At 58.7% G+C, this 25,240-nt stretch overlaps 3 protein-coding genes across 3 annotated transcripts in view; all 3 read right to left on the bottom strand.

The window, feature by feature from the left end:
• Positions 1 to 332: 332 nt before the first annotated feature.
• Positions 333 to 3,121, bottom strand: LOC119942816 (carbonic anhydrase 15-like). The gene is made up of 3 exons (XM_038763780.1): positions 2,958 to 3,121; positions 1,130 to 1,293; positions 333 to 848 (listed from the first exon to the last, which is right to left on the bottom strand). Exons 1-3 carry the CDS (start codon positions 3,055 to 3,057, stop codon positions 639 to 641), a joined length of 474 nt encoding a protein of 157 aa, XP_038619708.1. The 5' UTR covers positions 3,058 to 3,121; the 3' UTR covers positions 333 to 638.
• A 226-nt stretch (positions 3,122 to 3,347) lies between these two features.
• On the bottom strand, positions 3,348 to 8,377 carry LOC119941795 (carbonic anhydrase 15-like). Its single transcript, XM_038762293.1, has 5 exons — positions 7,945 to 8,377; positions 5,306 to 5,341; positions 4,396 to 4,566; positions 3,679 to 3,833; positions 3,348 to 3,467 (listed from the first exon to the last, which is right to left on the bottom strand). Exons 1-5 carry the CDS (start codon positions 8,009 to 8,011, stop codon positions 3,348 to 3,350), a joined length of 549 nt encoding a protein of 182 aa, XP_038618221.1. The 5' UTR covers positions 8,012 to 8,377.
• Positions 8,378 to 9,755: 1,378 nt separating this feature from the next.
• DGCR2 (DiGeorge syndrome critical region gene 2) overlaps positions 9,756 to 25,240 on the bottom strand; it is a 64,473-nt gene continuing 48,988 nt past the window's right edge. Inside the window, exons 6-10 of the mRNA XM_038763779.1 lie at positions 24,131 to 24,307; positions 19,167 to 19,370; positions 18,461 to 18,613; positions 17,191 to 17,430; positions 9,756 to 15,167 (exon numbers count right to left, since the gene is read on the bottom strand). Coding sequence (XP_038619707.1) covers positions 14,923 to 15,167; positions 17,191 to 17,430; positions 18,461 to 18,613; positions 19,167 to 19,370; positions 24,131 to 24,307 — 1,019 coding nt within the window. The 3' untranslated portion in view covers positions 9,756 to 14,922. The remainder of the gene's footprint in view (positions 15,168 to 17,190; positions 17,431 to 18,460; positions 18,614 to 19,166; positions 19,371 to 24,130; positions 24,308 to 25,240) is intronic.

Here is a 25,240-nt window from a genome sequence, read left to right on the forward strand (position 1 = left end):
GTCCGTCTCCCGGACTGGAGCAGGAGCTCCTCCATGGCAGGGAACGGGATCCTCTCCTGTTCAGGATTTCCCAAGTGCCAAGTCCAGTACGCATTGCAACCAGTGGCTATTTGCTAAATGCTGATACTATTGTTATTCCTGACGCTCCTCCTAATACTACCACCGTCATCACTGGGGCCAGGGCCGAGCGGGAGGGCTGAGGGAACCGGCCAACCGCTAGAGCTCGGGACGGAGGCTGACGAGGTGCTGCCGTCTCTGGGCCTCTAGCAGGGGGTGGCGGGGAAGATTAGGTTAGCCCGTCTCCCATTCTCAAATCCCCAACAGAGTACTCGGTGATGGGATCGGTGCTTTATTCCGCTCTGCCGGTGAGCCCCAGGAGAGCCCTGTGGGGCAGGGGAGTCCTGTGGATGGGCAGTGATGAGGGAGTAGAGAGCACTGTTATGGGGAGGGAAGTGGGAGGTGGAGAAATAGTTAAAAACAGGTCATCGTCACCACTAAAGGCCGAATCCGCCAGAGTCCAAACCTTCGGATGAGGCTCAGGGGTCGGGGACTGTAGCAGCTGGGGATGGGAAGGAGACGGTTGGGAGAGTGGGGGGGGGGGACGGGGACGAAAGACAGGTGGGGTCCAGTCCCGGCCCCTAGGAGCCCAGCACAAGCCGCAGGCCCAAGAGAGCAGAAAGCAGAGCCAGGGGCGGGGGTGCGGACGGGGGCGCGGCGCTGACTGTGGCATCCCGCGAAGCCAGGACCGGGCGGCCCCGACGTGGCTGGGTGGGACGAAAGTTGTTGATCATTCTGACGGGGGGGTCACCGGGAGCGCTGGACAGGGCCGTGCTCACAAACAGGTCCAGCTGCCAGACACAGGGGAGGGCGGGGAACAGTCCGTGAAGTCCGGCCAGACGATAACCCAAGAGCAGAGCTGCCCCCCTGCTACCCCTACAACCCCACCCCCAGGGACCCTCGGTTCATCCTCCTCCGGGCCGGGATCTGGGTGGGGGCAACAGGGGAGCCCGTGTTCCTGAAATCCACCTTTGGGTGGGTGTAGGGGGAAGGCTGGGGATGAGTCCAGTGTCCAGGGGCGGGTCAGTGGCGCGGAGGAGAAGCCCAGTCCGGAAAGGCAGGGCACCCGTACCTGGAGGCGGCCGATGGACACCTGCTCCTCAAAGACGGTCCAGAGGACGTTCTGGTTGCAGTCCGGTGTGGTCAGCGAACCGGTGTAGCGGTAATAGCGGGACAGGTTAGCCGGGCTGGGCAGCAGCTGGTCCAGGCGGAAGGTGGACAAATCTACCGAATCCCCTGAGGGACAGGATGACAAACACCCCCACCCAATTCATCTCCGGGCTGACCCAACCCTGCCCGTGCGGTCCCCAGCCGGCAGCCCACAGCTCGACCAGGACCACCCGAAGCCAAGGAGGGTCAGGCTTCAGGAGAGGTTGGGAGCTCGGGCTGGGTAAGAAACCCCCAGGCTGCCCGCCTCTTCGCCGGCTGCCCTCGGTGCCCAGGGGCATCACGACCCGCAGGGAAGATGAAGAGCGAGCGGTGCCCGGCGGGCCACCCGTGCTGTCACCCACCACTCCTCGCCGGGTCTCAGGCCCGAAGCTTCAGGGCCGAGGCCCATCCGTCGCTCCCGACTGGAGGGTCCGCCGGTGGCGGCGGGAGGGTCTAGGGGAGGGGCTGGGACTGTGTTGTGGGACGGGGTTAAGTGTCGGGTTTGGGTTAACAGTTAGATATGGGGGCTAGCAATCAATCGATCGATCAGCGCTTAGAACAGTGCTTGACAGCTAGTAAGCACTTAACAAATACCATCAAAAATAATTAACCACCAATCAATCGATGGCATTTATTGAGTGCTTTCTGTGTAAGGAGCACTGCACTAAGCTTTTGGGAGAGTACAATATGATAGAGTCGAAGTAGACACGACCCTTGCCCTCAAGGAGGTCAGGGGTTCAAATCCCGGCTCCGCCACTTGTAAATTGTGTGACTTTGGGCAAGTCACTTAACTTCTCTGTGCCTCAGTTACCTCATCTGTAAAATGGAGATTAAGACTGTGAGCCCGCCGTGGGACAACCTGTGCAATCTCCCCAGTGCTTAGAATAGTGCTTTGCACGTAGTAAGCACTTAACAAATGCCATTATTATTATTATGAAGGAATTTACAGTCTAGTGGGGAAGGTAGACAGTAAAAGAAATGAAGGGAAATGTCAGATTTTAAGGCTATGGACCTAAAACGCGGTGGGCCGAGACGATTATCCAAATGCCTAAGGGGTACAGACCTAAGAACACAGGCAACACGGGGTGGGGGAATAGGGTGAGGAAAAGACGTGAGTCGGGAGGACTTCTTGGAGGTGTGATTTCAGTCGAGTTTTGAAGATGGGGAGAGCGGTGGCCTGTCGTACGTGAAAAGGAAGGAAGTTCCAGGCCTGGGCTAGGAGTTAGGAACGGGGTTAAAGCTTAAAGTTGGGTCCCAGAGGATAAGTATTGGGGCTGAGATAAAAGATTTAGAGTTGGGGGTTAGAAGTTAAGGGTTGGGTGCTGGGATTAGGGTTCAGCTGTGGGCTAGGGGTCAGATTTTAGGACTCTGTGCTCGGATTAGGGTTCTGCCGTGGGCTAGGGAAGAAGGGTTGGGGTTGGTTGTGAACGGTCGGGGCGGGGGTCAGAATGACCCAACAGCGAGCTGCTGGACTTGGCTGAGGCTGGGTCACCCCCGGTTTCCCAGGCCCCCTCTAGACTGCGACCTCCTTGTGGGCAGGGAACGTGCTACCGATTCTGTTATATTGTATTCTCCCAAGCACTTAGCTCAGAGATCTGCAAACAGTAAGAGCTCAATAAATACCACTGATCGATTGATGGGTCGAGGCCGGTCTATGCGCTGTTTCGCTGGTAGGGCTGGAACTCTCTCTCGGGTCCCGGCCTCTCCCGGTTTGGTGGCCCCGCCCGGTCCCCCGGCCCCTCCACACTCACCCCGATGGGAGACGTTCTTCAGCCCAGCAACGATGCTGTTGTAGTTGGCATTGTCGGTATTCGCCACCTGCCCAGGCCCCAGGGAAGCCGGAGCTGTCATCCCCAGAGTGGCCGGGCACACGCTCAGGGTCGACGAACATACCCAGCGTGAGCCGCCACGCCCGGGACGGACAGTCTCCCTGTCCGGCCAGCCCCGGAGTGGGCCGCCATGCCCAGGGCACAGTCACCTGTCTGGCCAGCGCTGGGGTGGATGGTCCACCCCCTGCCCTATCTCTCCAGCCATCCACATCTCATCAACCTCCTGTTTTCCCCTGCTAGAGCCCCAGGCCCTCCCCCATCCCCACTCCCCCCCGACACCTAACCAGCCCCCACTCCCCCACACCCCCCACCTCAACCCAGCGTCGCCCCGGTCCTCACGCGAAACAGGAAACCAAGCACGGCCAGCCCATCACGCTGCCCCTTGGCCTCCTCTAGGTTCCGGTATCGAGCATTCACGTGAACCACGTGCATCTGCCGAACAGGTGGGAAGGGGCCTGCTGAGTTTGGGGTCGGGGAGTGAGGGGTGTGAGGACAGTGGGTGAGGAGCAGGAGCCTGAAGGAGAGAGAGATCAGAGCTGGGGAGCTGGGTGCTGGGGGACTGGGCACTGGATATTGCAAAGTGCAGAGCTGGGCAGCCGGAGAGCTGGGCACCGGGTGCCGGGAACAACCCGGGGCCTCTCACCTCCATAGCGTGCCGACGTCCGTCCACGGTGTGCTCGGAGCCATCACCCGTGGCGCTTCCCCAGTGGAAGTGCAGCTGTAGGGCCCGATAGGGGTCGGAGAGCCCAGGCCCCGCTATCTGCGGCGTACCCAGCGCCCCTTCCAGGCTCAGCATCACTGCAGGCAGAGGGTAGGTGAGGGGGGCCATGGGAGGCCAGGGATGGGGGAAAGGAGGATCAAGAGTGCAGCAGAGCAACCACGTACAGGAAGAGGCGAAGCCGGGCTGAGGGGAGGGCTTGGGGTGGTCGGAGGTGCGGGTGTGTCGGGGAGACCGGGGGTCCCCGTGGGTGTGGTCAGAGGTGTAGTTATGTAGGGTGGGTTAGGGGGGTGCTGAGAGATGTCTCGTGTCAAATGGACACGAGAACCCAAGCAACACAACTCTGACAGGACCAGGGCTGGCGTTATCCCGGAAGGAACAGAGACAACACTACCCTGGCGGGGCCTTGATTGCGGGGGGCATTACTCTGGAGGAACCTGGGGGCAGCACTATCCTGAAGGAACTGGGGAGTGGCGCTATTCTGGAGGGACCCGGGGGTGGTGCCATCCTGGAGGGACCTGGGGGAGACACCATCCAGGAGGGACCCAGCCGGGGGGCGTACGGGGTTCTCCAGGTGGGGCCGATAGCAAGGGTACCGGGGGCCAGTGGGAGGGGAAATGGGGAAACAGGGCCCCTGCTCACCGGTGTGTCCATTATTCATCAGGCGCCACTTTCCGGGAGGGGCCGTGTCATAGTCCTGGAAGAGGAGGGGCCCCAGGGCCCCATCCCGCCGCACCTTCGTCCGGTCAATGTCGATGGGCGACTGGGCATCGCCACTGCAGCCCTTGGCAATGTCTTTCCAGTGAGCGGGGCCTGGGGAGCCGGGGGAGAGTTGCCCCAATCGGGCACGGTTAGCGTGGCAAGCTGGGCGGGGACGTCCAGGGAGACGAGAGCATGTCGGAAGACGGGCCCGGGCTAGAGGGTGGGAGGGAGGGAGTGGGGCGGGGGGATGTTGGGGAGAGAAAGCGTGCAGGGGGAGATCAGCGGGTTTTCCGCAGGTGGGAAGGGCGGCCGTGAGATTTGAGAGTCTCTAGGGAGGTTTGCCAGGTTTGGGTTCGGGGGAGCGACTCGCTGAGGTCTGGGGTTGGGGCGGAGAGGGGCTCACTGGGGGCTGGGGTCGGGGCGGGCCGGGGCTTCGGCCCCATTCCCGCTCTCTCCCGGCCACCAGGGCTCCGAGCGCCGATGCGGCCAATTGGTGACAAGCAGGCCCCGGGTAGGGTGGGCGAGGCGACCCTGGGGAGCCCCGAACTCCTCCATCATCCCCTTCCAGGTCCCCCGGCTCCAGCGAGGGTGGCCTGAGGACCCCGGGAGACCGCTCATCAAGGGACAGGCCTTCCCTGGCTCACGCTCGCACCCGGGCACCCAAATCGCGGGCCCAACTGGCTCAGGGCCGCCCGGGTTTCCAAGCTCGGCGAAGGTCATGCCTCGGTGGTCACATGACCGGCCTGAGCTCGGAACGGTCAGTTGGCACCAGGTTGGCCCACGTCCACAGCCTCTCGAACCCCGAGGGGTCACCTCCCCCTTCCTCCCGCGGGCAGACTCCGTTACTCACCGCACTTTGGGTCTTGGGAATCATAGCACCACGATCCTGCAGGAGAGGATTTAGAAGTGAACCGGGTCGGGGTCAGCCCACCGGAAGGCCCAGGGCACAGAATCCTCCCAATCCGGGGAGGAAGGGGAAGGGCCGGCTCCGGACAGTCCACCGCCGCCGAGAGGGAACACGGAACGCAAACTTCCACCCCACGTCTCCACGACTCACGGGATTAGGCCACCCCTCTTCCTCTCCACGCTTTGCCCGTTGACTGGTTCTCCCCTGAACTGCTTCCCGGAAGCCAAACAGGAGCTGCCCCTCGGGGGCTCGGCCATCCCTTCCTCAGGGTCCCCTCTGCCCAGGCCCCCACTGCCCAGGGCAGGGGTCTGTGGGGGTCGTGGGAGAGAGAGGGTACTCAAAGCAAGCTAAAGACCTGCCTCCTGCAGCTGGCAGCGGCAGAGGTAGCGAGGCAGCATCTATCCGGGCTCCCAGCTCGGGTGACACCCGGCGGGACTGACGCCGGCTCCCAAGGCCTTTGAGGTAGACAAAAAATAGACTGACAGTGGCCGGTCCGTGAGAGGCTCTCCCTCTGTTGCGGGCCTGGATCGCTTGGGCTATACTGGGGGAGCCCAGCTGGGGTGGTCGGATTGGGGGAAGCCCAGTTGGGGTGGTCGGGCGCGGGGGAGGCCGGATCGGGGGCCAGACCGTGTCACATCAGCTCCAGAACCGCTCCCGTTCCCCGTGTTAGTGGGGAATGGCAGATGGGGTACACAGCCATCCGTGCCACTGTTACCCCCACCCCGCCATAATCGTCCCCACCATGGCCACCGCTGCCGGCCCCAGCTCGGCAGGGGGGCTCACCACTCTAGGGAAACAAACTGGCTCCCACGGCTTCAACGACCACCTCTAACCAAATAATCCCAGATCCCCATCACCAGCCCCCGTCTCCAATCTCCTCCGCCAAATCGCAGCGCACGGACCCCAGCTCTCCCCACATTCAAAACCTCCTCCAGCAAGCTTTCCCTGACTGATTTCCCAGCACTTTACGCCATCATCATCGTGCTGTTTGCTTGGCACTTACTACGTGCCAAGCATTGTACCAAAGTGCTGGGGGTCTATAAAAGTCCCGTCTGACATGCAGCTCATGGTCTAAATGGGATGGAGAACCCATATTTAATCTCCATTCTACAAATAAGAAGTTACATGAGCTGCTTAAGCTCCCATAATAATAATAATAATAATAATAATGACATTTATTAAGTGCTTACTGAGTGCCAAGCACTGTTCTAAGCACTGGGGAGGTTACAAGGTGATCAGGTTGCCCCACAGTCTTAATCCCCATTTTACAGATGAGGTAACTGAGGCCCAGAGAAGTTAAGTGACTTGCCCAAAGTCACACAGCTGGCAATTGGCGGAGCCAGGATTTGAACCCATGACCTCTGACTCCAAAGCCCGTGCTCTTTCCACTGAGCCACGCTGCTTTTCCTATAACACGGGGAAGTCACGGATTCAGGATCAGCACCCAGGTCTCCTGATTTCCCGGCCGGTGCTCTTCTACACTGTGCTGCTTTTCATCCATATCATCCCTTCAGCCAATTCTAGAATTTAGGAATTTATGTACACCCCCTTCAAGACTCAAGTACAAAAATGGACTCAAGTATTGTTTTTGACCCCTCCAGGTGTCAACAACTTTTAGATTTAAAACCTTATGATGACTTAAGTTCCTAGTGGGAAGGGAACGTGCCACTTCTTTTTTCTGTAATTCCCTAGCACCCAATACAGTGCACCACACCGAGTGGGCACTCAATAAATAATGCTTCCGGCTGCTGCTACCACCACCACCACTGCCGCCTCTGGGACAGATCGACCTAAATGTCACCTTACCACCTCCAGCTCAACGCGTCCAAAACCAAAGTCCTCATCCCTCTCCAATCCATTCTTTACTCCGATGCCCCCAGATTATTTTTCTAAAACACTGTTAACTCTATTACTTCCTATCTGTCATTGATTTGGGGGTCCATCTCCCCAGCTAGACTGTACGCACCTTACGGGCAAGGATCGCATCTACTAACTCTACTGTACTCTCCAGAGTGCGTAGCATACTGCTCTACACTTAGACTCTCAATCCATTTGATCGATCGATAGATTGAGCAAACAGGGGAGAAGAGGAAAGAGGAGTGGAGGGAGATGAGAGAATAATGAACCTAAAATCAGGTGAATCAGCACAGATGGATTTTAGCCCCTAAGGGGCAGCCAGAGACCCAACCCGGGGCCATCCTGAAGGAAGCTCCCTGGACTCCGAACACAGCACGGGAGAGACATGACATCTGGAAGAGCAAGAAGGGAGAGGTGGAATCAGGGATAGGGACAGGGATAGACAGAGTGAATGAGGGAGGCACAGAGATGTGGATCGGTAAAGTGAGAGATGGAGCCAGAGGCAGATTTTACTAAGGAAGGCAGATTTTTGGAGCCAAGGAAGGACGCAGATCTAGGAAGAACAAGAAGGGGGGCACCGAGGTGGAGAAGAGGAGTGGAGGGAGATCTGGGGAAGAGGCGAGAGAGCAGGGAGGGATTAAATGGGACACAGAGCGGTGAAGAAAATGAGGAGGAGGAGAGCGGTGGAAAGACGCCAACGGCTGCCCAGCCTGGGATCAGCTCACCTCCCGAAGCTGGCCGTGAGACGAGCGGCAGAGTCAAACACGTTAGCAGGACCTGGAGCGTCTTCATGCTGGGGTTGGGTGGTATGGAGCCAAAACGGGCCGGGGGGCAGGTGAGGGGCGGGGGGGGCCCGATGCTCAAAACCCACCCGGCTGTGCTCGGCGGGGGGGCTCGGAGCTGCTCCCGACGCCCCCGCTCCTCTCCCCGGCAGCGGTGGCGGTGGGAGGGGTGGGGGCTGCAGGCCCCGAGTACCCAGCACACAAAGAAGGGTGAGACGGCAGGTCCACCCGGCCGGTCAGCAGGTGAGGGAGGGCGCCCGGGAGGGAAACATTCATCCACACGAGGCCAGGGTTGCACCTTAACCCCTTCCCTCCCAAGGCAGGCGGAGGAACCAGGTGGGGATGGGGAGCTGCGGTGGCTCAGCCCCCGGCCAGGGCGCCCTGGGAAGGTCCAGGTCAACCAACTGCTGGACAGTGGACGTTGGGTGACCGGCCCTCACGCAGCACACCCCTGGATCAATCAATCAATCATATTTATTGAGCGCTTACTATGTGCAGAGCACTGTACTAAGGGCTTGGGAAGTACAAATTGGCAACATATAGAGACAGTCCCTACCCAACATTGGGCTCACAGTCTAAAACCCTGGATGCCTCGGCCTCCCCGATATTCCGCACCAGAATCACCGTCCGGGGAGAGGGGGTCTCTGCTCAGACAGCTCGAGGGAAGCGGCGTGGCTCGGTGGAAAGGGCATGGGCTTTGGAGTCAGGGGTCATGGGTTCGAATCCCAGCTCTGCCAAATGTCAGCTGTGTGACTTGGGGCAAGTCACTTCACTTCTCTGGGCCTCAGTTCCCTCATCTGTAAAATGGGGATTAAGACTGTGAGCCCCCCACCGTGGGACATCTCCTTGTAACCTCCCCAGCGCTTAGAACAATGCTTTGCACATAGTAAGCGCTTAATAAATGCCATCATTATTACTATTACAGCCTAGTCAAGCTGGGGACCAACCTGACTACCTCCAGCCCCCACAGAGTGGTAGAAGGAAAGGTCTCGGGCAGTTGTGAGTCAAGGGGGGACCCAGGGCCAGACGGGGTACCGAGAGCCTGCTGCCCAAAAAACCCGAAGGCGTGGCCAGCTCACGTGCCATTAGAGCCGCTGTTTCTGGTCATGACCGTCACGTTCATTAAACACCTCCGTTTCTGTACCGAACGCTCCCGAAAGCATTCGATACATATCATTAATTAACTGACCGATCGACGTACACCAAGTGAGCTGGCCAGTTATAGATCCTTTGGGCAGGGATCACATGGTCCACTTTAACCATACTTTCCCAAGCGCCCCTGTCCCCAGCAGGCATCTAGCACAGTGTTGTGCGCAGTACCCTGCGCCCCTCAAGCGCAGCGGTCTGCACCCAAGAGCCGTTCAATCGGTACCAATGAAGAAGGCAGCAATGACGACGGCTGCGACAGGAGTCACATTCTGTCGGAGCTGGCGCGGTCCCCGTCCGGCCCTGGGGGCCCTGGCTCTGGGCTACAAGCCACAGGAGCTTGCACCTCCCTCCCAGGACACCTGCCCCGGGGCCCCGTCCGCCATCGTCACTCGAAGACACGGAAGCCCGGGGTCGTCACCCCTTGGAAACGTCTGGGGCCCCGGCTGCCCGTTTCTGGTTCCAGCCGGCCCGGCAGGAACTGGTCGGTGGGCTCCGTGCCTCGGGCCCGCCGCCGAGGTCCGTCGCCGAGGTCCGGGCGAGGAGCTCGGCTCCCAGCGGAGCCCCGCCTTCCGAAGCCCGGCTCCACCCGCAAGTGACGAGGCCTCTCCCGGAACATAAATTTATTTGGCATTTGGATGAAACTGTGTTTACAGCATCTTGAGAGGAAAACAATTCGTGCCAACCTGGCCCCCAAATCCAAACGGCCGGAAAACAGAAAAATACAAAGGTCCCGGGGACTGAATACTACAGAATCCGATGGAATTTCTACACGGCACCTCGGAGAATATCAAAATATCTTATAAGCCGCCCTCAAGTCCGTCACAAACCCCGGTCCCGGGAGCAGGTGGCCTCGGCCCAGTGGTGCTCCAAAAGGAAGGAGGAAACAAAGGAGGCTTGTCCCCGCATCCGTCCGCTCGCTCCGGGAGAAGCCGCCCCAGCCGCAGCCACAACGGCCGTCATTTGTCGTGGAGCTTCGAGGCTGAGGGGGCAGGTGGAGTCTAGCTGCGAAGGGGGCTTCCCGGGCCTGAGGGCTAACTCACTCCCAGGCCCACAGGATGCACCACACACACACCCCTAGACTGCCACAGAGCTTCTGGTGGGTAGGAAATTGGAGGAAACGCCCTTGGGAACAAGATTTTTCCGGAAGATGCCCAAGCCCACTCTCCAAGGGGACCCCAAAGCCCGCTGGGAGGGGCACCGCAACTCACCAGCTAAGCCCACATGGGCCAGATCTCCTGGCCAGACCAACACCCGAGCTACCCGGGTCAGTCCCTGCAACCCGGCCCCCCTGATGCCAATCCGACGCTCTAGACCACCCCCAGCCCATGCCTAGCCGTGACGCTCAGCCCCGGAGGGACATGAAGGTCCTTCCTTCCCCCTGGAGTGGCACCGGCAAGTTACCGCCCCCTCGGAATCTCGCCCCCCATAGCGGTATCCAGGAATCTCTCGGCCAGAGGAGGAGTCTGAGTGAGCGGGACATGGACCTTGGCACTGATGGTCCCCTCCCTCGGGCGACGGGGCAACGGCCCCGGCCCCAAGCCCGCCGTGCAGCCGCCGCCAGCACCGGCAGACTTCGGAGCCCAAGGTTCCCCTGCCGACCCAGACTTTGACTGTTGGGCCGAGGCCACTCGACGGTCCCGTCCTTCTCCTGGTCTGGGCCGAGTGCCACCCCTCGAACGCAGCGCTCAACTCCCACGGGGAGAAAACGACCCCGGCCAACGGGCCACCCGCTCCCGGGGAAGCGGCGAGACCCGTCCCGACGACGGTGGGGACGACACATGACCCTCACCCACACGCCACGTGAACCGAGACCGGGGGTCTGAAGCAGGGCCTCTCCTTGTGGGAGTCGGGGGGTTAGCCCGAGAGCGGACAAGGGGACATGCCCAGAAGGCTGCTACCAAAACGGAGGTCACCACCAGCATAAAACATTGCAACGTTCTTCTAATAACTGACCTCGATATGACTTTCCAGACTAAACGAGTTCAGCTAGAGCTGCAGAGAATCAAAGGAGAAAATCCAGGAACAAAATCAGGCCCGAGGAACGCTGGCCCCGGGCCCCAACACCGCCAAGGCGCCCAAAGGAGATTATGCTAAGCCCCTACCTTGTAGTTATTGCATTGTCAAACTGCCCTGAAGAACAACTATTCAGGCCCACCGCCTTCAACTCCGGCCAAGCGGCCCGGAGGAGCCAGGGGTCACGGGAGGGGGACGGAGAGGGCCAGGGGCGGCCTCCTGGCTGCCCACGCACAGGTGGGCACCATCATCTCTACCACGGGGGGCCACCGCTCGGCCTCCACCCGCAGCATCCTGGACCACGGGCTTTGGGGTGACTCAGAGGCAGCCACCCAATGTGGTGATTCACCCACGGACACCACACACACTCCCACTCATCCCTAGAAAACTCAAGAACAAATGGATACGTACAATGTAAAAACCGCACAAATGTGCTCCAAAACGCACAAAACCCTCTGTTTTCACACTTCGGAGGCGTTGATTACCTAAAAGATGCACTCCTGGCCCCCACCCCTGCTGTCTGTTAGTCCGGCCGGATATCTGACACCCCATAGGGATGAGAAACAAAGACTATCCCATAGCAAGAAATTAACCGTTCCTCCCGGCCGTCCCCAGGCCCAACACTCACGACCCACAAGGCCGGGGAAATAGTGCCTCGCCCAGCCCCGCAGCTCGTTCGTGGGCTTGCCGGCATCGGCCACCGTCGCTCAGGGTCCCGACAGCTCCCACCTCCAAGGGCACTGGCCCTCTGCTCCCAAAGGAGCTCACCAACTTAGCAAGGGGCCAGATGCAGACATCAATAAAAGGGCCACAGTTTGCAGACAATACAAGGTCGGCCAACACCACAGTGACAGCTCCGGGTAGGGAGCGGGGTGGGTGGATGGGGTGATGTGAGTAGCATTAGGGAGCTCACTGCTGCATGAGGAAAGAATTGGGATGCAGAGAAACTAGCAATGAGGGGCCAGTGGACAGATGACTTACAACGGGAGACGAGTGACAGAGCACCAGCAATGAAGGACCAAGGGTGAAGGGCCAGAGATGCAGGACCAGTGACCGAGGACCAATGACAACGGGCCAGCGGCAGGGGACGAGTGATGGGAGACCAGTGACAGAGGACCGGTGATGAGGGACTAGCGATGGCGAGGGATCAACAACGAGGGGCCAGGGATGGTGGACCGGTGATGGGAGACCAGTGATGTGAGAACAGTGACAGAAGACCAGCAGTGAGGATCCACTGACGGGGGACCAATGATGAGGGACCAGTGACGGAAGACCGATGACAAGGGGGCCGAGACGGGAGACCAAGGATGAGGGTCCAGGGAACAGGTGATCGGCCACTGAGAAGCGGTAATGAGGGACAAACAAATGCAGACAAGTATGAGGAAAGAATTGGGGTGCAGAGAAACTAGCAATGACGGATCGGTGGACAGATGACTTACAATGGGAGACGAGTGACAGAGCACCAGCAATGAAGGACCAAGGGTGAAGGGCCAAAGATGGGGGACCAGTGACCGAGGACCAATGACAACGGGCCAGCGGCAGGGGACGAGTGATGGGAGACCAGTGACAGAGGACCGGTGATGAGGGACTAGCGATGGAGAGGGACCAACAACGAGGGGCCAGAGATGGTGGACCGGTGCTGGAAGACCAGTGACGCGAGAACAGTGACAGAGGACCAGCAGTGAGGATCCACTGATGGGGGACCAATGATGAGGGACCAGTGACGGAAGAACGATGACAAGGGGGCCGAGACGGGAGACCAAGGATGAGGGTCCAGGGAACAGGCGATCGGCCACTGAGAACCGGTAATGAGGGACAAATGCGGACAAGTAATAGGGGACTGGTGACAAGGGGGCCAAGTGGACGGGGGAGCAGCGACAGAGGGCAAGCGACGGAACCAGCGACGTGGGCCCGGTGAACAAGGGCCCAACGACAAGGGACCTGAACTGAATCTTGGAGGTCACGCCTGCCTCAAATCCAACCCTCCAGGCAAGGGAAGCCTGTTACGGCCCTGCGCTGCTGCCCACCGCGGGGAGCGAAAGGCCTTCGGGAAACCTGGACACTCCTCTCTGAGCGGCTCCTGCAGGGTGAGTGTCTCGACGGGAAGCGGGACGGGAAGACCCTCTGCCACAACTGCGCCCGGCGGGGCCGAGATAACGAGTTAGTACCTTCCTCTTCCGGGCAGCAGGCTGCCGCCGCACAGCCAGATCCGGCGCTCGGGGTAACCGAGGCGACGTCACCGGCACCTAATCCGCCACGTGATGGGAGTCGGGGAATTTTCGAAACCGTTGGCTCGGGGCCGGCTCGCCCTGCCTTTCCTTCTCCCTTCGGGGCGGGCCAGCACAGGATGGAACGGTACAGGCTCTCTAGGGGCCTAAGGCCACATCACTTAGCTGCCACCACCTGCCCCTCTCTCTCCCAGACTGTCTGGAAACATTCCCGCTCCAGCCCCCGATACCCGGTTTTCTCTGGAGGGAACTAAATTCCGGGCTAGGCCCCCGTGGGCCCACGGCAACGGACAGCCAGCCGTGTAACTGTCACCCAGCACCGTAGACAGGCCCAGCTGAGAAAGGCCTGCAGTGTAGACAAAACTGCATGATAGACAGGCCCCCCCGGTGTAGACTGGCCTCAGATGGATCTGGAAATGAAGTGAGGTGAGGTTCCAATCGGCCCACTGATCTGGTGGATTGGAACCAAGCAGTACTGGCAGGACTACGGGGTTCACAACAGTGTAGACGGGCCTCAAACGGACCTAGCATTAAAGATTTTCCCGCTCTAGGGTGATGAAACCTTGCTAGTGGAACCAAGCGGGGTGGACACGCAGTGTAGACAGACCTCCAACGGACCTGGACTGAAGGGGGTCGGGATCTTCACATCCTAAGGCAGAGGGGCTAGACGTCGTCGACCCGTGAGACGGAGGGACCCGCGGAGCGGCCGGGCCCCAGGCAGACCTAGGATGAAGGGGGATGAAATTTCCACGACCCAGGGCAGGGCTCAAACGGGACCCTGCGGCCCTCCCTCTGACCGCCACCAAGCCAAGCTGCGCACCCGGAGAGATCCCCAGCCCCTTGGTCGTCCGGTATCTGAATGGCACCTGCTACTTTCTCCCGCTCGATGGGTGCGAGGGCGGCGCACACCCACTTGACACGGCCAGCACCGTCTCCCAGAGACCAAACCTGACAGAGGCTGCCCGGTTCCCATCCCTCTGAGAGCGGTTGGCCAAGCCCATCAGCCGCCACTCCTCCTCCTCTTCCTCCTTTTCCTGCAAGGCCCCACCCTTGCCCCCATCTCCCCGCAGAGGGAACATCAGCCCCGGGAGGCCTTCCCGGGGACCGCCTCCTCCTGGGCCCCTCAGGACGCAAGGCCCAAGACCCTGCGCCGTCCTCGTTCAGAAAGGTTAACTGTCACGCCTCTTGCCCTTCCTCACTACGAAAAGGTGCAAAAAACAACTTCGGTTCCTCCTCCTCTCTCTCTCTCTCTCTCTCTCTCTCCAGAAAACGAGCGGCCTTTCCCCGCCGTGGGCCGCCTCCTTCCCGCTCCATATTTACAATCAGACAGACGCGGGGACATACAACCACACCACCAGAAACCAGACACGACTCGAGAAGGCGACGCTAACGAAGAACAAAGAAGCGAATGCTCAAGCCCAAGGGGCCAACCCCCTTCCAGGGTCCGGCCCGGGGCTCGGGTTCTCGCTCAGCTCTGTGCAAACAGCAGCGACGACGACGACGACGACAACGACGACGACGACGCTTCCTCCTACACCGTGGTGTCCAGAGAACAGGGACTGGGGCAGCAGCCGGCCACAGTTTCTGTTGGGGCGTGCTCACCGGGGGCCGGGCCAGGAGGCGCGAGCAGGGTGCTGCCGGGAGCAGAGTCTTCCGGCTCGGTGGGAGAGGGGTCTCCGGGGGCGGGAAGAGGGTCTCCTGGAAGCCGGGGAGACACGGTGCTCGCGTCTCCCGAAGGCGGCCGGACGCTCGGCGCCGGCGGCGGGGGTGTGTCATCTGGGGAGGGGAAAAGGAAGGGAGATGAGAGGGAGGGAGAGCGGCGGAGAGGAAATGGAGGCAGAAAAGAGAAGGGGTGGGAAGAGAGAGGGAAGGAGGGAGAGGAAGAATGAGGGAAGTGGAGCAAGGAAAGAGAACGAGGGAGAAGGGGAGGGAGGGAGGTGGGAGAAAAGCAGAGATGGCAGAAGTGGTCAGTGCCACCTTCGGCACTCTTCTCCCGGAACCGTTCTCCAACAAATTCTCCCCCCGCCCCGCCCGCAGCCATTAAGGCACAGCCTCCTTCCCTCTCCTTGCCCCACAGCCATTCCGAGATGATGCTACGGCTCATCCACCTCTTCCATTTCTAAAGGAGTTTCAGGCAGTTCGGGAGATGGCACACATAGGCGCACAGGCGCCCATGCCCAGAGCCCACGGACACCTGCGGGCTCACGGAGACATCTACGGAGTCACAGAGATACCTACGGACTCACAAAGACACCCATGGTCACATAAAGATGCCCACAGACACTCACGGGCACACACCGTCCTCAGACACCTACCGAGGCACAAAGATATGCAGAAGCCCACAGGGAAACGCAGTCACTCAGGAACACACAGATGCCCACAGGCACACACGAACACATATTTAGCTCCTTTGTGGCTAGTGTGTTCTCTGAAGTTTAGACTCCGTCGCCCTAAGATCCCTGCCCCCCTTCATCCCCGGCGTACCCAGCGACCTATGCTGCTCGGCATATTGATAACAATAATAATAATGATGTCATTTATTAAGCGCTTACTATGTGCAAAGCACAGTTCGAAGCGCTGAGGAGGTTACAAGGTGATCAGGTTGTCCCACGGGCGGCTCACTATCTCAATCCCCATTTTACAGATGAGGGAACTGAGGCGCCGAGAAGTTAAGTGACTTGCCCAAAGTCACACGGCTGACAACTGGCGGAGCCGGGATTTGAACCCATGACTTCTGACTCCAAAGCCCGGGCTCTTTTCATTGAGCCACGCTGCTTCTCATATTGCTTTTGAGACCCTAGTACGCTGAAGACTGAACCTCCAACTTGGATGGGAAGATGGACAAGGCAGCCCAAGGCCCCCATGGTCCCTCTTATGCCTATCCGCCCTTGTTATTTTTATTATTGATCATATTGGTTTATTGTTATTAATAATAATAATGCTTGCTAAGCACTGTACCAGCACTGGGGTAGATACGATACAAATTGTTCCATGTGGAACTCACTATCTAAGGGGAGGGAGAACATGCACTCTACAGATGATGATGATGAGGGTATCTGTTAAGCGCTTACTATGTGCCACGCACTGTTCTAAGCGCTGGGGTAGACAAGTCGGGCTCACGGTCTTAATCCCCATTTTACAGATTAGGTAACTGAGGCACGGAGAAGTGAACTGACTTGCCCAAATTCACACAGCTGAAAAGCGGCGGAGTCGGGAGTAGAACTCCCGACCTCTGACTCCCAAGCCCGTGCTCTATCCGCTAAACCACGCTGCTTCGTGAGGAAAATGAGGAAACTAAGGCACAGAGAGGTTGAGAGTCTTGCCCCAGCTCATAAAGGAGGAAAATGGCAGAGCTGGGATTAGAACCCAGATGTCCTGATCTTCCCACAGCCCTCCTTCATACGGAACGTTCGATCACCGATGCCGAACTGATATTTCATCCCGGTACATCCGTCTGTCTACCTTGGAACGTCCTCGGTCTTCCTCCCCCATCGCCCATTGGTAAAACCTTGGCATCTGCCTGTCTGTCCGTCTGTCCGTCCGGCCGGGCCCACGTGCCCGGGAGCTCTTCGGGGCAGGGGACGGCAGCCTGGCTCTTGGTGGACACACGCCCCGGGGCCGGGCACGGCGCTCGGCCCCCGAGGGGCCTCAGTCCGCTCCAAGCCCGGGGGGCGGCAGACTGGCCGCTCGGCTCCGAGTTCGGGGCCGGTGAGACCCCTCCAGGTCCGGGCAGCCCTCCCTGTCCCTTGGAGCCGACAGGAAGGGACTGGCCCCCGGATGCCCCGAGATTCACACGCACCTGGGACGGCGCGGCCCCCGTGGGGGTCCGGCCCGATGGACGCTTCGTACGGGGGAGGGGGGTCGTCTGGGTGCTGGATTTCTGGGTACTTGTATGCTGTGTAGGGCGGCGGGGGGTCGTGGAAGTGGAAGGCCCCGCCCTCCCCATCGTCGGAAAGGTGCAGAGGGGTCAGGCCGGTGCCGAAACCGTCCGGGCCGTAGTCGAAGCCCGGCATCCGTCTCCCCAGGTGGAAGTGGTGCACTGTTTCAGACAGAAAACCGGCCCGGTCACGCGCCCGGCACGTGACGGCCGAGGGCCGGGCCTCGCTACGAGAGCCCACCCCTCCATCATCTCCTCCGCCCGAGGCCTCAGGGTGCCTGGGCCTGCCGGGCCGTGTCCGAGAGACGCTCGGGAGACCCGCCCGCTCCACTGAGCGCCTTGCCCAACCAACCCGCCTCGGTATCCCAATTCCGGGAGCCCCACTCCCCATCCGCTTGGGCCCGCCAAACGGAGCCAAAACCCAAATCCGACCGTGCGGGAAGCAGTCTCGGCCCAAGGGGATGGCCTGGGAGTGAGCGCCCTGGCCAGGCTGACCTCAGATGCCTTTCCCAAACATAACTGGCCTACAGGGCTGACCCCTCCAGGGACTCGAGATCACTCGGGGGGCCCAGGCTCACCGCGAAATACAACTCAACTGCTGAAATGGCCCTCTCCTCCCAGGGTAAACTAAGGCCCAGCACCCCTGATCTGTTCCCTCATGTCCCGCCGCACCCCTCTCCCCCCAGGATCAACTCCGGCCCAGTCCCTGCTCCACTCTTCCCTCCTCAACCCTCAGCCCTTCCCGCACCGGACCTCCCGTCCGGGGCGGCACGAGAGGGATGGTTGAAAGAGGAGCCACCAGCCGAGGCAACGGCTCCTGCCACAGGAGGGAAAAACCTCTGCCTTTCCTGCTCCGGTCTGATGCTGACAGACCCAAGGCCCGGGCTGGGCCCACAGTGCCGGACTCCCCGCTCTCCTTCCCTCCCTCCCTCGGATCAACTACCGATAATCCTGGACAAACGGCGGCCCTGGCCAAGTTGCAGGTGACCGACGGCCTCCGTTCCCCCTCCGCTCACTGACAGGGAGGCATGGAGTCTGGGAGGAGGGAAGCCAAGCGAGGGAGAGGAGATGAAACGGCTCCTCTGGCCTCCAGCCACTCCATTCCGGCCTCTGGGCCGGGAGAGGCGTCCGTCCACTCGTCCCTCCGGAGAGGCCGGGGAGGGTGGTCCCACGGCGCGCGAGGGAGACTTACGATTGGCCCCGATCAGAGACTCGATGCGTTCCCGGCGCCGCTGACGCAGCCGGTGGACCATGAAGAGCAGCAGGGACAGGATGAGGAAAGAGGAGATGCAGCTCACAATCAGACGCATTCCGCTCGCCATGGAATCAAACAAGCTGTTGCCATCTGCAAGAGGAAAATGAAACATGCCACTGGGATCCACACCCCGCTGGGCAGTGGGCAGCACTTACCGGGAGTTGGCCGCAGCCAGAGGGCTGCTCTCAGCCCCATCCGGGGCCAACGGGCTGCACTGGGTGTGGAGAGGGCAGCACGGGGAATCGGCCACGGGCAGAGCGGGCACGGCTCAACGGTGTAGCCCAGGGGCTGAAGCAAGGCTCACATTCTCACTCGGGGCAACGGGGGCGACTTGGGGTTTGGGGGCTCGCCGACTCGGTTCAGGGGTCTGGGGGAGGGGAGGCCGGTGGTTCTATTCAGAGGGCAGACTCGAAGTGGGACAGGCAGCTTGGTGGGGTGTGGTTTGGGTGGGGGCAGCTGGGGGTTCCTCTCAGAAAGCAGACCGGGGGCTTGGCTCACTGTACGGGCTGGGGCAAGGCTGGTGGTTCCACTCAGGCTCGGGGAGGATGGCTCAGGGGGCTGGCTCGCCACAGCCTCCGGGGCCCCGATTGTCCAAATCGGCCTCGAGCCCCCACTGGATCACCTCCCCTCACTGGCCACTCACCCGGGTCGAGACACATGAACTTGCAGCACTCCTTGGGGTCCTTGCGGTACTGCTGGCAGCCCTGCGGGCGCTCACACAAGGCGGCCACGCACATCTCCGCCTCCCCGTTGTGGCAGGTGCAGCTCAGGCACGGGTCGTCTCCCTTCGGGGTGAAGGAGGAGCCTTCGTCCACGATGTTGTCCTTGATGTCCACGCAGGTCTGACCTGGAGAAGAAAGGCCCACGCCACAACTCGAGTGCAGACTCTATGTGTCTATGTGTCTATAGAGTGACCCTCTATAGAGTGACACATAGAATCTATAGAGTGACCCTCGGACTCAAGACCCCGGCACCGCCGCCTCCCCCGACCCCTCACCCACACCCGCGGCAGGGACTATCCAACTACGGCCGGCTCCCACCGGCCCACGATCGGATGCGAGCCCCGGACCGTCGCCAGCTCCCACAGGCCCAAGATCAGACGCGAGGCCCCGACTGACCCCGGCTCCCACCGGCCCCCGCTAGACCCAAGCCCTGGGACCGTGGCATCGTCCCGCTGTCGACCCCCGGCCCACGTCATCCCCCAGGCCTGGAATGCCCTCCCTCTGCCCCTCCGCCAAGCTAGCTCTCTTCCTCCCTTCAAGGCCCTGCTGAGAGCTCACCTCCTCCAGGAGGCCTTCCCAGACTGAGCCCCTTCCTTCCTCTCCCCCTCGTCCCCCTCTCCATCCCCCCATCTTACCTCCTTCCCTTCCCCATAGCACCTGTATATATGTATATATGGTTGTACATATTTATTACTCTATTTATTTATTTATTTATTTATTTTACTTGTACATTTCTATCCTATTTTATTTTGTTGGTATGTTTGGTTCTGTTCTCTGTCTCCCCCTTTTAGACTGTGAGCCCACTGTTGGGTAGGGACTGTCTCTGTGTGTTGCCAATTTGTACTTCCCAAGCGCTTAGTACAGTGCTCTGCACATAGTAAGCGCTCAATAAATACGATTGATTGATTGATTGATTGTACTTCCCAAGCGCCTAGTACAGTGCTCTGCACACAGTAAGCGCTCAATAAATACGATTGATTGATTGATTGATTGATTTTGGCCCACGGGTGGGACTCGGTAAATCCCTGCCCCTAATAATAATAATGATGGCATTTATTAAGCGCTTACTATGTGCAAAGCACTGTTCTGAGCGCTGGGGACATTACAAGGTGATCAGGTTGTCCCACGGGAGGCTCACAGCCTTAATCCCCATTTTACAGATGAGGTCACTGAGGCCCAGAGAAGTGAAGTGACTTGCCCAAAGTCACACAGCTGACAATGGGCGGAGCCGGGATTTGAACCCATGACCTCTGACTCCAAAGCCCGTGCTCTTTCCACTGAGCCATGCTGCCCCTGGTAGAGACTCCCCCAACATCAGGCTCCCTGGAAAAGGAGCCCTTGGCAGAAACCCGACAACCCAGGCCTGAACCTGCCGCACCTCAATTCTTCCGCACTCATCCGTCTTTCCCACCTAAGCGCTCGGGGACTTACGCCCCCTCGCCATTACACCGAAGCACCCATCGTGATATGTCACGGCTTCCCCCTACCTGGCACCGATTTTAAGACCCCTACTAGTAATAATAATAATAATAATTTTGGTATTTGTTAAGCGCTTCCTACATGCAAAGCACTGTTCTAAGCGCTGGGGAGGATACAAGGCGATCAAGTTGTCCCACGTGGGGCTCACAATCTTAATCCCCATTTTACAGATGAGGGAACTGAGGCACAGAGAAGTTAAGTGACTTGCCCAAAGTCACACAGCTGACAAGCTGCGGGATTTGAACCCATGACCTCTGACTCCCAAGCCCGGGCTCGTTCCACTGAGCCACGCTGCTTCTCTCCCGGGAGTCTTCCCGGGAGCTAGAGGGGGACGGGATCCAACCAAGGGCAGGTAACACGTTCTGCCCCAGCAGAGGGTGAGCCTAGGGATCCCGTTCCTCCGTGCCGGGTCACTGAGGCACAATCAGGGACGAAGAGGGGAGAATCAGGGGTGTGGGATGGTCCGTGTTGGGTCACTAGGGCGAGTCAGGGGTGTTGGCTGACTTGCTGGGAGACAGTCAGAGGGAAAGAGGGGAAAGTCAGGGGTTCGGGATGGTCCGTGCCGTGTTATTGGGGACAGTCAGGGGTGTTGAATGGCTCATGTTGAGTCACTGGAGGAACCAGGGAGTGAAAAGGGAGAGTTGGTCAATCAATCAATCAATCAATTATATTTATTGAGTGCTTGCTATATACGGAGCACCATACTAAGTGCTTGGGAAAGTGTAATCAACAGACTTGGGAGACATGTTCCCTGCCCACAGTGCAGTCTAGAGGAGTAGACAGACATTCATATAAAAGAAATTAATGATAGGTAGATAATAATAATAATAATAATGGCATTTATTAAGCGCTTACTATGTGCAAGGCACTGTTGCAAGCGCTGGGGAGGTTTCAAGGTGATGAGGTTGTCCCACGGGGGGCTCACAGTCTTCATCTCCATTTTACAGATGAGGGAACTGAGGCCAAGGGAAGTGAAGTGACTTGCCCAAAGTCACACGGCTGACAATTGGCAGAGCCAGCGTTTGAACCCCTGACCTCTGGACTCCAAAGCCCGGGCTCTTTCCAGTGAGCCGAATAAACGGTACAGATATGTTTGTACAGATTTATCACTTGATTTATTTTACTTGTACATATTTACTGTTCTATTTATTTTATTTTGTTAATATGTTTTGTTTTGTTGTCTGTCTCCCCCTTCTAGACTGTGAGCCCGCTGTTGGGTAGGGACCGTCCCTGCATGTTGCCAACTTGTACTTCCCGAGCGCTTAGTACAGGGCTCCGCACACAGTAGGTGCTCAATAAATACGATTGAATGAATGAATGAATGAATGAAAGTGCGAGGGCGACAGAAAGCATTGAAAGAAGGGGAAAGGAGGGCTCGGTCGGGGAAGCCTCTCGGAGATGTGCTTTTACTAAGGTTTTAAAGATGGGGAGACCGAGCACCTGAAGGACATGAAGAGGGAGGAGTATCGAGCAACGGGCCACGGGCCCTACGGCAAGTAGGTTGGCTTTAAAGGAGCGAGGGGTGCTGCCTGGGTTGTAGGAGGAAAGCAGCAGAGTAAGGTAGGAGAGGGCGAGGTGACCGAGGGATTTAAAGCCAAAGGTAAGGAATTTCTGTCTGATGCAGAGGTGGATGGGTAACCACAGGAAGTTTTTGCAGAGCAGAAAAACACGGACCGAACGGTCTGTAGAAAAATTATCCGCGCAGCAGAGTGAAAGCATAGACTGCAGTGGGGAGATCCGGGAGGCGGCGAGAAGGCTGTTGCAGTAATCAGGGTGAAATCGGCCAAGTGCTCGAATTAACAAGGTAGCGGTTTGGACGGAGAGAAAAGGGCGGAGTTCAGCGATGTTGTGAAGGTCTTGGTGTTGAGGGGTTTGGATGATCCCTCCCCAGCCATGAGTAGGGCAACCACCGCCCGTTTCCTCTCAGCAGCCCGGTACCTCGGCAGGGAGAGAGCCCTGGAGCGCAGAGACCATGGGCCTGACCTAGTAACGGGCTCCAGTATCCACAGAGATAAGAGCAAAGGCCGTGGAGAGGAGAAAAGCCAGGGGCCGACCACTGCTTCCCCAAGAACCTAAGCAACTCGGCCTCCCTGAGAAATTCTGAGAAGAAGCGTGGCCCACTGGAAAGAGCACAGGCTCGGGAGTCAGAGGACCCTGGTTCGAACCCCGGCTCTGCCGCCTGCCTGCCGTGTGACCCTGGGCAAATCACTTCACTGTGCCTCAGTTATAATAATAATGATGGCATTTGTGAAGCGCTTATTATGTGCAAAGCACTGTTCTAAGCGCTGGGGAGACAAGGTAATGAGGTTGTCCCATGTGCGGCTCACAGTCTTAATCCCCATTTTACAGATGAGGTGCCCGAGGCTCGGAGAAGTTAAGTGACTTACCCCAGGTCACACAGCAGACATGTGGCGGAGCCAGGATTCGAACCTACGATCTCTGACTCCAAAGCCCGTGCTCTTTCCACTGAGCCACGCTGCTTCTCAAAAGGTGGTCGGGTTGTCCCACGGGGGGCTCACAGTCTTCATCCTCATTTTACAGATGAGGGAACTGAGGCACAGAGAAGTGAAGTGACTTGGCCAGAGTCCCTCAGCTGACAAGCGGCGGAGCCGGGATTTGAACCCACGACCTCTGACTCCAAAGCCCGGGCTCTTTCCACTGAGCCACGCTGCTTCTCTGTGAAATGGGGATTAAGACTGTGAGCGCCGCATGGGACAGGGACTGTGTCTAACCTGATTACCTTGTATCTACCCCAGCGCTTAGAACGGTGCCTGGCACATACATTCATTCATTCATTCATTCATTCATTCAGTTGTATTTATTGAGCACTTACTGTGTGCAGAGCACTGTACTAAGCGCTTGGGAAGTACAAGTTGGCAACATATAGAGACGGTCCCTACCCAACAACGGGCTCACAGTCTAGAAGGGGGAGACGGACAACAAAACACAACGTGGACAGGTGTCACGTCATCAGAATAAATAGAACTAAAGCTAGATGCACGTCATTAAATAAATAGAATAGTAAATATGTACATGTAAAATAAATAGAGTAATAAATCTGTACAAACATATATACAGGTGCTGTGGGGAGGGGAAGGAGGTAGGTGTGGGGAGGTGCTGTGGGGAGGGGGAGAGGAAAGGGGGGCTCAGTCAGGGAAGGCCTCCTGGAAGAGGTGAGCTCTCAGCAGGAGTAGCACTTAGTGCCCAGCACATAATAAGTGCTTAACAAATTCCACAATTACGGTTATTATTATCATCAATCCACCCAAACACGCAAAGGAGTCCCACCGGATAGCAAGGCAAGCCTCAGCCCCGCAGAAGACCTTTTCTTATTTAGAACCCGTCGACCTAATCCGCAGCGTCAGAAACCGGATCTGAGAGCAAGCGTGGGGCGCATACAACTTACTCCTCTTGCAAAGGAATGAAGACTTCTCGTAGCAGTTCTCGGCATACCAGCTGTGCAGGCCGTGGTGGCGCAGGGTCGGGAAGTGGAAACACTGGAGCTGGGCACAAAGCACCTTCTCGCTCTCGGCCATGGCTGACCCGAAGATGGGATCCGGCGGCAGAAACACCTCGGAAGAGCCTAGGAGGTGCGTGTGCGGGAGAGAGGAAGAGGAAAAAAGAGAGGGAGAGAGGGAGAGACACACAACAGTCAGAAGCATGTGATGGAAGAAGGATCCCGGAGTCCGTCGGCTACGACGCCGGCAACGTGGTCCAGGAGGGAGACTTCCTGCCCGCCTCCGGATGGAACTGGGTAGATGAGGAATCTGCCGGTTGAGGTTCTCTAATCACCCTCCCCACCGGGCACGGGGCGCAGCCCTCCGTCCCCACACTGAGCTGAGCAGGGGAGGGAATCCCAGTCGAGGCCCCCCAACCCTCCCGTCACCTATCTGTCTGGGCCCGGCCCCCCGAGAGCCAATCCACCTGGGCCCGGCCCCAGCTTGGAAAGAACCCGGGCTTTGGAGTTGGAGGTCATGGGTTCAAATCCCGCCTCCGCCACTCGGCAACTGTGTGACTTTGGGCAAGTCGCTTCACTTCTCCGGGCCTCAGTTACCTCATCTGTAAAATGGGGATGAAGACTGTGAGCCCCACATGGGGCAACCTGATCACCTTGTAAATTCCCCAGCGCTTAGAACAGTGAACTGCATAGTAAGCGCTTAATAAATGCCATTATTATTATTATTATTATTATTACCCCATCTGCTCAGGGCCTGCTACTGTGGTGGCCCCAGCTCCCTCTAAAGCAAAGTCGCTAATACGTCACCGAGGAAGTCGGCAAACAGACGTGCCTTGCCCTAAGAGCCAAGAATTCAAGAGGAGGCCGAGGGGCCCCAGCAACAAGACCCCCACGCTTCCCTTCTCCATCTCTAACAGCCGAGAGAAGCCCCTGGCTCCTGGCCCCCCGATCACCCCTCTCCCTCTTATCCTTCCACTCTCTCCAGCCACTCTCCCCAGCTCGCACTCTCCGCTCCTCCCTCAGACCCAAGCCCATCACCGTCCCTCAGTCTCTCCCAAT

Source organism: Tachyglossus aculeatus, chromosome 21, assembly GCF_015852505.1.
Source record: "Tachyglossus aculeatus isolate mTacAcu1 chromosome 21, mTacAcu1.pri, whole genome shotgun sequence".
Classification (NCBI taxonomy): domain Eukaryota; kingdom Metazoa; phylum Chordata; class Mammalia; order Monotremata; family Tachyglossidae; genus Tachyglossus; species Tachyglossus aculeatus.